Source organism: Schistocerca piceifrons, chromosome 3, assembly GCF_021461385.2.
Source record: "Schistocerca piceifrons isolate TAMUIC-IGC-003096 chromosome 3, iqSchPice1.1, whole genome shotgun sequence".
Classification (NCBI taxonomy): Eukaryota; Metazoa; Arthropoda; class Insecta; order Orthoptera; family Acrididae; genus Schistocerca; species Schistocerca piceifrons.
The window spans coordinates 217,779,272-217,796,154 of NC_060140.1; the positions used below are offsets into that span (position 1 = coordinate 217,779,272).

General features: G+C 38.0%; 1 protein-coding gene across 1 annotated transcript in view; it reads left to right on the forward strand.

Annotated features, from left to right (window-relative positions):
• Window positions 1-16,883, forward strand: part of LOC124788523 (proton channel OtopLc-like) — a 220,359-nt gene that overhangs the window by 152,726 nt on the left and 50,750 nt on the right. The window contains exon 8 of the mRNA XM_047255793.1: window positions 2,189-2,297. Within this exon, the coding sequence (XP_047111749.1) occupies window positions 2,189-2,297 (109 nt within the window). The remainder of the gene's footprint in view (window positions 1-2,188; window positions 2,298-16,883) is intronic.

The following is a 16,883-nucleotide window of genomic DNA, read 5'->3' on the forward strand; positions in this document are numbered from 1 at the left end:
TCCACACTGAATGACTGTGACAGCAGGTGGGCTTTTATAGCTGCAGTGTCATAATGTCTTGAACAGTCAAGGCGAGGTGGAGGGTCGCAGGTTCTTCTGTTCCAGTCCATTTGATGTCACCGCGGCCGCAGCGCTGGCCCACCGGCGCCAGACTTTATCCAAAGGTTTGCTCACTGGGACAAATTCTAAGTGTGCCCGCAGCACTGTAACACTATCATGATTCACACCACTCATTTTCAGTTAACCTGCTTACTACCATAATAATTATTTGTTTTAACTCATTACTGAATGTATTTTAAAAGGTAACAATTGTCAAACAAGAAAAATAAAAAATTCCAACATAATTTTGTGATATTACAAAGTATAATGTTACTAATAATTTTCATAAACTATTGTTGGGGCTCTGCCCCCCCCCCCCCCCCCGAAATGAACTTTTGAGGGAACTCGGGTTCCCTCAGGCCCCATGGAGTCAGCGCCTGTGTTAAGAACAGAACTGAAATGAACACACTATCCTGAGGCACAGCTTGTTTATATAATTCTTGTCTGACAATTGCTTTACTAAAAATTTATCATCAACAGACAGATGAAACAGCTCTACCTTTTGCACCCTGTTTTCCGTGTAAAACTGGAACCACTCATTTGTCAATTTCTGTGCATTTTTGATTATTCTATCCCCATCTTTGATTTGTCTGTTATTATTCTTGTGTTGTCTTTTCCTGTGATATCACAAACTAACTTTATTTTATTTTCTGCATTATATATTAATTTGTCATTAAATTATTTTTTTGCAGCAATCCATACCGTCCTGTATATCTTTTTGTACCTATGATTGTAATCTAAGGTCTGTGTATTATTGTAGTGCTTTTGTAACAAAGTGAGAAATGTTAGTCCCTGGGGCAACTTTCTAGTATCTGCTATTATCCGTTTATTCTCCTTAGCTGCTGCTGTTGAAGTGGCTATTTTTGGCTCCTCAAAAATTAATTTAAACAACATGGAGAATTTAGGTAACTCATCATCTACATTGCTTTCCATATACACTGCATCCCAAGTTTGATTTGCTAATACCCTAGACAAACTGTGAGTACGACATTCTCTTGTAGGCCTGCTGTTTTGTGGGCTTCATGAAGTTTATCTTGAGCCAAGATCTTCCATAAATACTTTACAGCTTTCACTGTTGATATCTGTAAGGTACACGGTCGAAGACTGACAGTAAACTTTCTGATAACCAGTAGCAGCATTTAATACTTGTGGCACACCAAAAGTGATCAAAATTATTAGGAAATCAGTACTAATTGTATCCTCAACACTTGTGATAATATTCCTGTCTCTACATATTATTATTTTACTTTTGAACACACAGCCTATAGAATGTATTTTATTGTATATACCAACAAACATACATTTTGAAAGTCTCTTAAATTACAACTTTTATAACTGGATATTACTTTCTCCACCAAAAGGAATGAGTGATGTGACACTGGACTCATATTTGGGAGGACAGCAGTCCAGATCCTTGTCCATTTTGGTTTACCATACTTTCCATATAAAAGAAAAATTCCAGGATTGTTTCTTTGAAAAAGACACAGTATATTTCCTTCCCTGTCCTTCCTTCTTTGTGCTCCATCTCTAAAGAGCTAATTGTGGATGCAACATTGTACCCTAATGTTATTACTTTTCTTTTTGAGAAAAAAAGGAGGGTGGGAAAAATGTTGTAATGGATGTAAAAATGAAGTGGAACAAACACGTAGAATCTCAGGACAGAGAGGGAGAATATGGTTCAGTGAGAGGGACCAACAATGACAAAAATATACGAAAAACTTACAATTTCTATCTTATCCAGTGCTCTTGTGTCACCATGAACAAGGGAATTTATGTGACTTTCCTATATAATCTCAGATTAGTCTTGCTTTCTCCAACCATTTCCTCCCTTCTACCAGATGAAGCAACCTTTGGTTCCAAAGATTAGCAATTCTAAGATTTTTTTGTTTCTGCCTTTATCATTTACTATTATTTACATTTTATGTGATTGAATTTTTATCTTGGAAATAATTACCTTATAAATATAATACACATGTAAATTCTAGTACTGAAGCAGTTTTATACACAGCCAGTTTCATTTGTTACTTAAGTAAATGATTTACTACAAAGCAGTAATCCACAAGATAGGTTGCTTCTGTTTCATTTTCAGATTTTCAACATCTATCTAGTATGTGTTGGTCTACTGTATTTTGTCTTCTTATATATTGACATAACATGCTACACAAGGAAAGAAAAGGCAAAAACATGTGTAAGTCCTGGTAAGTGGTAATACAACTTTTAATGTATTAGCAAGGCTTGAGTGAAACATATAATTAGATTTATGTAATAAATTTTCTGCCAAACATCTAATATGTGTCTAATTCATGTAGGTAAATGTCGGTTGGTTACATAAGGTAAAGTTAGATCAATAGATATATATCCATCCAATTTATATGCTGTTTACCATCAACATAACTTAATTTCTCTCTCTCTCTCTCTCTCTCTCTCTCTCTCTCTCTCTCTCTCACACACACACACCACACACACACACACACACACACACACACACACACACACACACACACACACACACATTGATGAGCCAAAACATTATGAGCACCTGCTTAATGGCTTGTCTGTCTGTCTTTGGAATGAAATAGATCACTAATTCTGTGTATCAGGAATCTGACAGTTCGTTAGTAGGTTTGTGCAGGTATGTCGTATTAGATGTCTATGCAATTTGTGTAAAAAATGGGGCACTGATTTGTGTACGCGGTGATGGCAGCTGATAGTGTCCCAGATGGGTTCCATAAGACTTACACTGGGCGAATTTGGTCAACAAGACATCAACATGACTTCACTATAATGCTTCTCAATCCACTGCAGCACAGTTCTGGCTCTGAGACAGGGACAATTATACTGCTGAAAGATGACATTGCCATTGGGGAACACATCAAGCATGAAGGGATGCAGGTGGTTCACAGCTATCAACGTGTCTTCAATTACTACCACAGGTCCCTTGCAAACACAGGAGAATGTCTCCCTTAGAATAATACTGCACTGACCAGCCTGCATCCCTGGTGGTGCGTTGCATGTTTTGAGCTACGGTTTACCTCGATGACGGTCTTTGTGGAGACATCCATTGATCAAGTGTAGCAAAATTATGATACACCTGAAGAGCCAACATGTTTCCATTGACCAGCAGTCGAATCCCAATGGTCACATGCCAAGTGCAATCATAATTGACAATGTCATTGAGTGAACATATGAGCATGTGGGGTTGGTCTGCTGTGGAGTTCCATCTTCAACAAAGTATGGTGAACGGTGTGCTCTGAAACACTTGTGCATGCACCAACATTGTGTTCTTTCATCAGAGATGCTACAGATCACCATCTATCATACTTTACTGAACAGACAAGCCTCTGAGCCCCACGTTCTGTGAAGAGTCATGGGTGTCCAACCATTTAGTGCCTAGTGATAGTTTCACTGTCCCTGTACATCTTTCTGTAGATGCTCACAACAGTAGCACATGAACAGTCAATCAGCTTCGCTGTTTTCAAGATACTTGTTCACAGGCTCTGCATAATAATAATGTGCCCTTTGTAAAAGTTCTTATCTCAGTGGATTTCCCCAGTTGCAGCCCACATCTTCACAACAGTGATTCACCATCCATGTCTGCTCTGCTTACATACTTTTGTTACCACATCACATTCCCGCAATGCCACCTGGTGGTGTCCAACATCCTGTGTGTGTGAAAAGCTAAACTTGCCCTGGAGAAGTTTCATAAAATCTCACAGAAAAGTGTCCTATAAATCTCATATGAGATAACTCAATACATGGAAACCACCCCAGTCCCCATTGTAACACAATACAGGGAAGTGTCACAAGTTACACACTTTAAATATCTAGGAGAGGATCACCCAACCATCAGTATTGAACACTATAGCAAATCAAGAACGACTCTCAAAAATACAAAAGGTACATAAGCTCATATAGAGTCATAACAATAAAAAAAATCTCTCTTTGTCGATGCAAAACTAAGGCATAACAACACAGTATTTCTTCCAGAGGCATTCTGTGCTGTAAAATTTATGTTGACTCACAACAAACAAAAATAAGGGCAATTGAAAAGCGGGAAAGGAAAATTCTCATAAAAATATTCAGACCAGTTTTTCATGAAGGAATTAGGGTAAAGAGGTCACTGTGAGAGATCTACAAACAGGCAGAAACAATAATGGAGAACTTTAGAAAAAGAAGGATGAAATTTTATAGAACAAGGCAAAAGGGATCTGTTAAACAAAATGAGATATTAAAAAAGTTAGACTCACACAAGATAATATAACAGTTCATAAACATCATAAAAAATGATAGACTTAAAGAGAAACATGCAGAAAAGAAAAAATGAAACAAACGGTTGAGGAATGCAAGAGCGAACACAGTGAGTGTATGAAGGGAATTTGGGAATAATGAAGGAATACAGAAAAATTATTACTAATTAAGTTCACATGTTCTCCTTTAAGGGAATATTTGAAAATAATAATAACAGATGTGTTAATTTTTTGCATGCATATGCTTTTTCCCTTGTCCAGTACACTAAAGCTATTATCAGCATTTTCACATACAGATACTACCAACCAAACATAGTTCACAAACAGGTTTTCTTACCCTATCCATGCATGCCCTAAATCTTCAATCATGTTCATGACTACTACAAAGGAGCATGCTACCCCCTTTTCCTTTCATTGCCCAATATCATCCGAATCTGGAATACCTTAACTACATCTGCTGCCATGGCTTTGAGCACCTTTAGTAGTGTCATAGAACGAGGAACATCTTTCCCATCTCTGACACAGTGGTATTCCACTGCCTACCCAGCTACAAAATACCTTTGCCCATTATTATGCTATGCCTACCCCCAGGCCCATGCAATATTGGCCACACACCTGGGGAAAACCCAAGACATGGCATATGCAGCAACCCAGAACACCCTGTTCCAGTCCTGTCATTGATTTGCCCTACCCTATTAAATGCAGGATCCACTGTGAAAGCAGTCATTTTATTTACCAATTCTAGTGTAATTTCTACAAAGCATTTTAAAAGCACATGACTGCCAACCAGCTGTCCCCCCCCTCCCCCCCACCCAAATGAATGGCTGCCACAACCACTCAGTATGCCCATACTCTACTGTCGGACACAATAATATATTTGAGAAAATATGGACAAACTGAAACAGTTTTTCTATTGCAGAAGTGAACTGAGAGAGTGATCTCTGGATCTGGAAATTGCACACGTTTCAGGCTTCTTCAAGGCACTCATGATGTGTACATTTAAGATTGAGTACATATTTTAATGTTTTGGTCAACATCAAATCTATGTGAACAAAGGGAATGTACACCCTTGGTGTAGGTACACTATGAGCAGCACAAAGTACAATAATTACTGAATCATCATTAACAAGTGAATAAGATCCTAAGTCACATCAAACTGCAACAGCCGAGTGTATTGCACCTGTCCCAACGTTTGTGTTGGCAATCCTGATGAGTATAAACAGAGTACTGTCTCTCTGCACAGTAGCCCCTTGCACTATGGAACAAACCTGGTCAAAGGTGATGATGAAGACATAGTCTTTGGCTGCCTGAAAGAGTGACTCTTGAATGGGATTGATGTACCTTATCAGAAACCATACCAACATTTCGCAGGTATGTTGAACGCTCCCTTTAACCAACCCTTAGAGTCCGTAGTGGACCAAATGCTATCTAGATTGATAACAAAGGACATTTCTGCACTTGTCAGAATCAGTGGCTCTGGAACAGTGTGTAGCACTGGCAGCATAAGAAGACTGGCTTGATCCACTGATGGCAACTGTGGTGCAGAGCTTGTATCTGCCTGAAATAATATGAGGCTGGAGCCTCCATGCCAGGTGTTGCTGGATCCACGTCCATAAGTGCCCATACACCATTATACAGCTTCTCAGGCACCAGTGGTTAATGGAAGCTGTAAGAAAGAGAGTACCCTGCTTGGTATTGTAGTGTTCCTGAAGACTGTTGTGACAGGTGAACAGTTCCAGGAGTCAGCTGTAGATGGGGATGAAGCACTAAGTTGCAAAGGAATGATTGAGATCTTCCTTGGAATATTTTATCACTTTTCATCTCTTTGAGTCCTAATTGGCTGACCCCTCTGTGTGCAGCAGGTTCTGTATGGTGTTCCTCCTTCAAAATTTGTGAACGTTGTGAAGCAGGACTACATGTTTTTGCTAGAGAAACTCTCAAGTGGAACCCTGTTTATGCCACAGATCTTCACCAGAGACTACATTATGATCTGTGATGTGATGACTGTCATCTTCATGACATAAGGAAAGTTGTAGTGCGTGTCTTCAGTAATGAACCACACTGCACTCATAAATGGCGTTTTGGAGGCTGTATCCAGCCACTCCCATGGGTGCTCTAATGTGATCTACAATAGTGCTGTTACAGAGGTTGCAGGTCTAAATGATGCATCCCATACTGGCCATTCTGATGATATCTACTCCCAGCCATTAAACACATTACTTGGCCAGAGTCTTAATTCATCACTTTCCCCAATGGGATAGATGGAGATACTGAGGTATTTAAGGATGGAAGCCATTCACAAAGATCATCCATGGATTCAAAATTTTCTGTCTGTGGCAAGATGACACTGCATTTAACATTTGATAATGATAAAGCAAGAGATATGTATTCAATACTAGAGATGTGTCTGCTGGTAGGCACTTTGGCCATTCAAGTTAAATATTTTTTATCGCTGTTTGTGGTAATAGGTCTTATTGTGTGGCTTTTCCTACTTCATACAGTGCTGTAAGAGAAAAATTGTCCAGCATGTGTTGAAAGCTGTTATTCAGTTAGAAACACTGTGCCTCATAAGTGTTTATTTTCCTTATAACATACAGATGTTAATCATTTCATTAGAGTAAAAGAGACACATCATTTATTTATTTATTTAGTGCAATGGTACAGAACATCACACAAAATAATTACTTGTAAGTAGTCTACAATAGGGACATTAAGAAAGCATATAAGGCACACAGGTCACATAGAAAAAGAAAAGGATAGGCATAAAAATAAATAAAATATATATACAGCCACAAAATATATGGGAACACATCTATAGTCAAATGTCCCTGTTGCTGATGTATTCTAATGTCTTTTGATTGTGTCCAAGAATTTGGAGTGGTTGAAGGTGAAGGCTCTCATTGGAAAATCTTCAACTTTATGTTTTACAGTTTGCCTATAAGCAACACAGTTGGACTCAGGAGAACATACTGTTCCACATCTATACAATGTCAGCATGTCTACCACGGTTTGTTCATAACCTATATAGAGTAGCCCAGATTTTGTGAGGGTTGTCGAAGCCAGGTGGTGTGGTTGTGAGGCAAAGCACTTTATGATAGGCAGTGGTGCTTGTTTGGTCCACTCCTCTTTCCACCAATAAATTAGGGTGAACCCATTTTCAACCAAAATTGTTGCATTCCTTATGGATGGATGTCTAGAGGGCTGTACGATTCTATATTTCTCAGGGATGTCTTGATGGATTTGTAGAAGAAGGTTGTTTTTGATTGTTTTGAGTTCTCTGATGACCGATTTCTCTCATAAAGATGGAGAGGAGCTTCATTGCTTAGTGTGGGTACCCAGTAGATTGGGGTCACCTTTACTGTGCCTTTTATTTGGTGCATAGTTTGATTTAGTTGGATGTCGATGTGACGAGTGTGAGTACTGTTGTCCCAAATCAGTGTACAATAGTTCATCAGTCCAGAACTACAGCTGACATGCATAGTATGGTGCCTGAATTCCCAATGAAGTGCCAGCTTGTTTTTGCAAGGTGTTCTTGTGAGTTCTGAGATTGACAGATAATTCTTGAAGCTCAGTGATCAGAAAACATGGGTAATACAACTTCACTAATATTAATAGAACAGAGCAGTATTTTAACATTAATATAACTTTTTCATGAAAAGACAACTACATTTGCAAAACAATACTATTAATAAACCACATTCTGCTCAGATATTCAGTTCATCCTTCATGAATACTTCAGATGAGTAGTAACATCACAGAAGTATCATATTTTATGGACTATAAGGTGCACTTTTTTCTTTGAAAAACTGTCTCCAAAATTCAGGTGCGTCTTATACCACAAATTAATATAAAAATGTCCAGTGTTAGATTTTAAATTCTTTGGCTATACAGCACACATTTCTAATAATTCTTTTCTATAGTTTCAGTATAATATGTTGCTTGAATTTCTCTAAAAGACAGTACTGCACCTTATAATTTATAAGTAACAATGGTACGTGATTTTTCTTGTGTGCATGTCAATGTTAATAGTTAACATTTCCATTGAAAATCCAGATCTGCATAATTTGCAGACTAGTTAATCAACATGGTTATTCAAATTTAAGTTCTTACCTAGGTTTAACTCTAAAAGTTTCACAGAATCCACTTCTTCTAGATTTTAATTTTTATGACTTATTTTAATTTCCTTCTGAAATGAATCAGATGGATTTTTGGGATGGTCAGAGTTAATCCATAGAGTTGAAACCTTGTTTCTAGATTGTATTTGTATTTGTATATTTATTGATCCACTCGACCATTCAATGTACAGAAGTGTACAACATGATATGGGACAAGTCAAACAAATGATATGAGAACATATATAGACATAACACCATTTCCTATAGTGTACATCTCATTGAAGATATATTACAAATTTATTTATAATAATACCAAAGTAAGAATAAGCTCAAATAATAATGCTGGTTATAATCAAACAGCAAAAGTTCATTAATGGACAGTAGGTTATTTCTAATGAAAGAGTTTTATTTCAAATAATAGTGCTGGTTATTATGTAACAGCAAAAGGTCATTAATGGACAATGGGTTTTCTCTTATGAAACAGTTTGATTTTTGAAACATAATAAAAATATATAATTTTATTATGATAGATCATATTCATGACAATCTTGTATTCTGTAAAAGCAATGCTTTTTCAGGAGTGCCTCAAGGTTCTTTTTAAATTTTGTTGATTATTGAATACTTTATACTTCTTTTGGGAGGTGGTTGTAGAGTTTGATTACCATACACTTAACACTATTGCTATACAGTTTAGTAGAATGGAGAACTAGTCTTAAGATGGCTTATTGCATTGAAAATGCAGACATGGATGTTTTCTGACTCATGGTCTTCAATTAATACAGATGTATCATCGGCAAATAAAACCAATAGGGCATTCACATTAAGCGTAAATCATTAATGTAGAACATAAACAAAATAAGTCCAGTAACAGAGCCTTGAGGAACACCTTGTGTTACTTTCTTCCATTTGGAAGTTTATGGATAAACCATAAGGATTCCTGCAGTTTTATTCTTAGTGTCCATTGATGTGCCAATCTTCTCAACAAACTTGTTAATTGCATGTATAGTGCTTCTTCCATGTTGAAATTGAACTGTTTTTTTTTTTTTTTTTCAAAATAATCTTATATTTCTCAATAAAGCTTTGCATCTAGATTACAGCATCTTTTTCAAACACTTTTGACATAACTGGATGAATTTCCAATAGCCTCTCTTGAACCTTCATTGAATAGCAGTTTTATGAGGATAGTTTGAAAAGTTCTCTGAATAACTATGAGAGGTCAGCACTAGCACAGCGAGTCATTCACGTGATATTCATTGGACTGTTGCCTGTGAACACATGCCACATCAGTGTCCTTGGAAGAGAGCTGTGGCAGTGACATGGCTCTGTTTTTGTTCCTGTGTAGTGATTTGAGAAGATGGAAAAAAATTGAGATTTGAGCAGTGATAAAGAGAGGTATGAAAGCTAAGGACTTCCAGAGTACACTGGGGGACTCTGCTCCTTCATATTCAGCTGTTGCCAAGTGGACAAATGAATTTTAATTTGGTCGGGAGAGCTTAGGTGATGATCCTCGCAGTGGTCAGCCAAGATGTGTCACTACTCCAGAAATCATTGCACTAGTGCACAAAATGGTCATGGAGGATCACCACTTGAAAGTGCCAAAATTGCTCACACTTGCCAGGTATCACCTGAAGGGTTGTATCACATTTTAAATGAAGAATTATAAATGAAAAAATTATCTGCAAGATGGGTGCCACAACTCTTGGCACACGCCCGCACTCAGTGCTGTCGCCATGACAAAATTACACAAACTAAGGTATTAATTGTTGCCACATCCACCTTATACACCTGATATGGCTCTGTCAGAGTTACATCTCTACCCAAAACTGAAAATTTTTCTTGGTGGACGTGATTTCTCATTTAACCCTATGACTACCATGACTGTTTCATACCTGTCCTTACATATAGTTAGAAACATGCACCCTACTAAACAAAGAGCTGAACAGAATTCAGGCAACAGAAATGAGATTCATTAGGACTATGAACCAAACAACTAGAAAGGACAAAATCAGAAATGAGGTGAATAGAAAAGTAGCTGGTATTGAGATTCCTGTTACCAGTGTCATAAATAAATGCAAGCTTCAGTGGTATGTCCACATAATGAGAATGAACAGTGAAAGATCAGCCAAAAAGTGCTTCAATCAGAACCCTGTCGGAAGAAGACCATGGGGAAGACCAAGAAAATGCTGGATAGAGACTGTAAGATCAGATGTGGGGAGAAAGGACACAAATAGGAAGTTATCCAGGAACAGAATATGTATGAAGATAGAAGGAGATGCACTTGTACACCACACCTGGGAAACTAGAGTTGGAAAATAATGGTGATGATGATGACTACCATTGGGACTTAAGGGTCTCACAATAGGTTATCAGAGATCCAGTAAGAATTTGCTCCATCTTATTGTTGGGCATTAATGTCCCACCAGTAGAAGGAAGCCTGATAACAGACTTCTTGTAACTTCAGATTTCACTTGTAGGTTGTGCCGTCTTCAAGGGGGTTTTTTTTTTTTTTCTTTTTTCTTTTTTTTTTTTTTTTTTTTTTTTGAATAACCTCTGCTCATGAATTAATTTGCACCTGTTGCTGGCAACTCAGTTAATATATTTGCAGTTTACGTTGCACTTGCACATCCCCAACCAATTCATGTCAATGAATTGCACACATGTATTGATAGTTGTTGCATCACAAATGCTCCCCATAATGAGCACATGTAAAGTGAATTAAAAATGTGGAGGGATGGTGTATCCACTGATTGTCCATTTAGTGTATCTCTTGTAATTTTTGTGCAGCCATCTTCTGAAATCCTGAAGGTATCTATGAATAAACCTGTTTGCCCCATCCCCCCTGTCCTCTCTCCTAGGATTGGAAAATGAAACAGCACAAAATATCTTTTTTCATATTGTTACTTCTGGCTGTGACATTAATTAAAATATTCATACGTTAATGTATTTCATTCTGAAAAAATTGGTAGTCAGCATGTTAATGCTGTCTGTAGACATGACTCCACAAGATCTATTTTGGTAATGTACTGACTGCTAGAGAGATTTTCCATTAGTTATTCTGGTCCTGGGAATGGGCGTGTATCTAATTCAGATTAGGATAATTTGTCATCTTGAGATCACATGACAGGCACAATGTGATCACCTCATAGGCACAATGTACTGTCAGGTTTCTTTATGCTTGCCTTGTTTTGCTTCTGCAGTTGCCCTGTCTTTGCTTTTGAATCTTGTCTCAGGAGGAAACAAATATGGTGAGCCCTGCATAAATAAAGGTTGATATTTTTAGCATTATATGAACTGAATTTATTTTCGCATATGCTAGATCATAAGGTGTCGTAATATCGGTCTGAAAGTAAGTGAATTACTACATTTATTTTGAAGAAACTGATATACCATCTTTTACACTGTTCATCAAGAGTACATCATCAGCTAAGGCATTTTATATCAGTTGTCCGATAACTATATTTGATTCTTTCTCATGCAATGATGTTGATACTAGAGCATGAATCAGTTTGTACATATGTTAACTAGAGGATACCAACAAGATTTATTTCACCATAAAATCACAAATGTTTCATACCTGGAAATGTAGAATTAATTGAAACTTATGATGTTTCCCAGTCTTTGTTTGTTCCATGAAATGCAGGAAATGAAGGTGGAAATGTTTGCTATGCTGTCTTTCTGAATTAACCATTACACTTGTTGTTGTGTCATTGTTATAATACTTTGAATTGTTGTTGCACTTTGTTGATTTGTTGATGAAGTTATTGATTTTGTTGCATCATTTTTATGCCGCTGTTGCTGATCCTGCAAATTCTGGGATTGTATTGCCAATTGTTGCCAACAAAGTTTTAGGAGATTTTGAGACCCACTGTGATGGTGATATTTTCAAATTATTTCTGAAGAGTTCTCATCATCACTTCAGTGAGGGGGTCAACACCCACTTTATTTGCTCAATAGGAATGTGCATGGCTGATGCAGCTAAACAGTAAAAAATGCATCCAGTAACTGCTGAGTAGTCATGGATGGAAGGAAGATGTTTTAAAATCATGAGCCAAATTGAAACCGGAATGAGAGGCCATATCAAGCTGGTTGAAAACTGAAATTGAGAGCAGTCAGATTTTTGGGGAAAATATAAGTGTATATCAAAAGGATAGGCAAATGGGAAATTGAGGTGGTGCATTTGCCACAGCAGACAAGAAACTCCCGTCAATCAAGATAGAAACTGAAGCTACATGTGAGATTGTTTGGGCAAGATGCAGTCTTGGGGGTGGGCATAAAATGATAACTGGCTTCTTCTGTCACCCACCAGACTCACCTCCTGATCATATTGTAATTATCAGTGGAGACTTTAATCATCCAACAATTAATTGGGACTATTATAGTTTTGTCAGTGGTTCACATGATAAGACATCCTGTGAAACTTTATTAAATATCTTCTCTGAATACTCTGTACAACAGATAGTTAGGAACACCACTCATAATGGAAATATATTGGATCTAATGGCAACAAATAGACCTGATCTCTTTGATGATGTCTGCATTGAAACTGGTATTGTTGTGGCAACAATGTATACCAAAGTACAAATGGCAACTAAAACAGACAGAAAGATATTTATGTTTAGTAAACTAGATAAAAAAACAATAGTGTCATATCTCAAAGAGGAACTTGAAACTTTCAGCACAGGTCAGGAGCATGTAGAGGAACTCTGGCTGAAGTTTAAAAGAATAATTGACCACACACTGGATATGTATGTACCCAGTAGAACAGTTCATAATCAGAGGGGACCTGCATGGTATACAGTCACTGTAAAGAAACTTCTAAAGGAACAGAGATTACTGCATAACAGGTGTAAAACAAAGCATAGGAGTATGGATAGAGAGATGCTGAATGAAATGTGTTTGTCTGTCAAGAGAGCAGTGCGTGATGCCTTCAATGAATACCATAGCAGAATATTGTCAAATGACATTTCACAAAAGCCAAAGAAATTCTGGACATATGTAAAGGTTGTTTGTGGCACCAAAGTTAGTGTCCAGTCCTTAGCAAATGAGACAGGAACTGAAACTGAGGGTAGCAAAGCAAAAGGTGAAATGCTTAACTCCATTTTCATACATTCTTTTACAAAGAAAAACCCAGGAGAATTGACCCAATTTAACCCTCGTACCTCTGAAAACATGAATGAATTAAGTATTAGTGTCAGTGTTGTTGAGAAACAGCTGAAATTCTGTTATCTCTGATGAGGTACTATCTGAAACAAGCTGCATAAATATTCAGTCACATCTTGATACAATTCCAACGTGGTACAGAGATAGGCAGCTTGCTCTACATGTTCAGAAATGTAAAATTTGCACTTCACAAAATGAAATACCGTTATATCTTTGACTATAATATTAATGAGCCACTGCTGGAATCGGTCAACTCATACAAAAACCTGGGTGTAACACTTTGCAGGGATATGAAATGGAATGATCATGTAGGCTCAATGGTGGAAAAACAGATGCTATACTCTGTTTTATTTGTAGAATATTATGGAAGTGCAGTAACTTGCGTACCAATCACTCGTGTGCCTAGTTCCAGAATACTGCTCAAGTGTGCAGAACCCAAACGAGATAGGTCTAATAGGCCATATTGAATGTATACAGAGAAGGGTAGCACAAATGGTCACAGGTTTGTTTAATCCATGGGAAAGTGTCACAGATATATTGAAGGAACTGAACTGACAGACTTTTGAAGACAGACATAAACTATACCATGAAAGTCTATTAACAAAGTTTCAAGAACTGGCTTAAAATGATTACTCTATGTATTGCTGGCATAGGGATCATGAGGATAATATTAGAATGATTACTGCATGCATAGAGGCTTTCAAACAATCATTCTTCCTGTGCTCCATAAGTGAATGAAACAGGAAGAAATCCTAATAACATGGTATAATTGGACATACCCTCTGCCATGCACTTCACGATGGTTTGCAGAGTGTAGATATATGTATGGATGTAGATCTGTTGTAAACACACAGAAAGCCTCCCCAAATAGTATCCATGGAGCGACCAAGTCTATAGCACTGCTGGATAATACCAGAGAAGGAGAGTTGCTATTCACCATATAGCGGAGATGCTGAGTAGCAATAGGCACAATAAAAAGATTCACATACTCATAGCTTTTGGTCATTAAGGCCTTTGTCAGCAGTAGACGCACATATACACGTGGAATGCTGCAGTTTAGATGGAGGGCAGGAGAGAAGGTACGGAGGGGGGAGGTGGTAAGTAGCGGAAAGGAGAGAAATAAAAATAAAAATAAATTAAAAGACAGGGTTTGGCAGTGAAATGACGGCTGTGTAGTGCTGGATTGGGAACAGGGAGGGGGCTGGATGGGTGAGGACAGTGACTAATGAAGGTTGAGGCCAGGAGGGTTACGGGAAAGTAGGATGTATTGCAGGTAAAGTTCCCACCTGCGCAATTCAGAAAAGCTGGTGTTGGAAGGATCCATATGGCATAGGCTGTGAGGCAGTCATTGAGATGAGGGGTATCATGTTTGGCAGCGTGTTCAGCAACAGGGTGGTCCACTTGTTTTTTGGCCACAGTTTGTCGGTGGCCATTCATGCGGACAGACAGCTTGTTGGTTGTCATGCCTACATAGAATGCAGCACAGTGGTTGCAGCTTAGCTTGAAAATCACATGATTAGATTCACAGGTAGCCCTGCCTTGGATGGGATAGGTGATGTTAGTGCCCGGACTGGAGTACGTGGCGGTAGGAGGATGTATGGGACAGATCTTGCATACCGTATTTACTCGAATCTAAGCCGCACCTGAAAAATGAGACTCGAAATCAAGGAAAAAAATTTTCCTGAATCTAAGCCGCACTTGAAATTTGAGACTCAAAATTCAAGGGGAGAGAAAAGTTTCAGGCCACACCTCCAAATCGAAACAAATTTGGTCCATTTTAATATGAGACTCAATTTAGGTCGAATGAATGATGATACAGAGAGAGTAGTTTGGTTCCAGATGTAAGCTTAGCAGTTAAGCTTTACCAGGTAGCCATTGGTATGGGTCAGGCGCTCCGTCCGTATTTACTCGGGTACCCTTCCTTTTTCACGTGCTTCGTCTGGTCTGAATTGATCGCTTATTTTTCTTTGATCTCATAAGTGCCGTTCTCTGTGTTATAGGTGTTTACCTCACTCTAAGCTGAAAATGCATTACTGTACTATCATGCATTGTTTGTCACATTCTGATAATGAGTGTTTACGGCCTGTCGCCGCTCGCGGCATGGCTTGCTTTTGTGCGCACTACCGCCGCTTACAATGAAAGAAAAAATAGAGGAATTGTCTCATTAGCGAAACAATGGTAAAAGACTGCTATTTGTTGTTACTTACACTGCTGCTTTCTTTGATAATGATCAACAAGAACCAAATAATAGACTGCATATGATAGATGATGTTCTGAACAAGAGTTTAGCGAAAATTTTTCTTCATTTGAAAACCTTTGCAGACGCCTCTTTAGTACATTACATTCTGCACAGAAATTAGAGTCATCTTAGATTTAAAATCTAGTCAATTGCCTTGCTTCATTTCTGACTGTATCACTATTAGGCATAAGAATGATACGAATATAAACATGACATGATATGTATGTTCTTCCGCGTTTGCTGTTGTCTCACTCTAGTTTCGTAGTTTATTAGGCAGACAGGATTTAAATGAGATCGCAGCAAACACGAAAGAATACATGGAAAAATGTTTATATTCGTATTATTCTTATGGTGAAAAGAATAATGCATGTGATTCACATTTCATCAGGTTCCTATTAGCAACAATCTCTTCTCACAGACAGGAAAAAATTCAGAATGTAGAATTGGCCATATGGACAAAAACCCCAAACAGTCTTGCCAGTCAGATTTTCGTAGTACATTGAAATGCTGCTACATTTGAAGATGAACAATACGGAATTTGTATTTACTTTGTTGGATAATGTATGAAAATTCAGTGGTCGAAACTCGGGGCGGAGAAAAAAGCTCGTCTTCCACCTTTTTTTTTTTAAATTTTTTTACTGACGCAGAGGTTTTGGCGCCAGTATTTATCTTTGTGCCTGCAAAGCAAGCCTGTATAGCGCTACATATATTCAATGGCAGAAGTTAGTTGTGGCGGCAGCTACCAACATTTTTCAGAACTTCCTCTTACATTGCACTCGATTCTAAGCCGCAGGCGTTTTTTTGGATTATGAAAACCGGAAAAAAGTGCGGCTTAGATTCGAGTAAATATGATATAGGTCTATTACAGGGGTATGAGCCATGAGGTAAGGCATTGGGAGCAGGGGTTGTGTAAGGATGGACCAGTATATTGTGTAGGTTTGGTGGATGGTGGAATACCATGGTAGGAGGGGTGGGATGGATAGTGGGTAGGACATTTCTCATTTCAGGGCACAACAAGAGGTA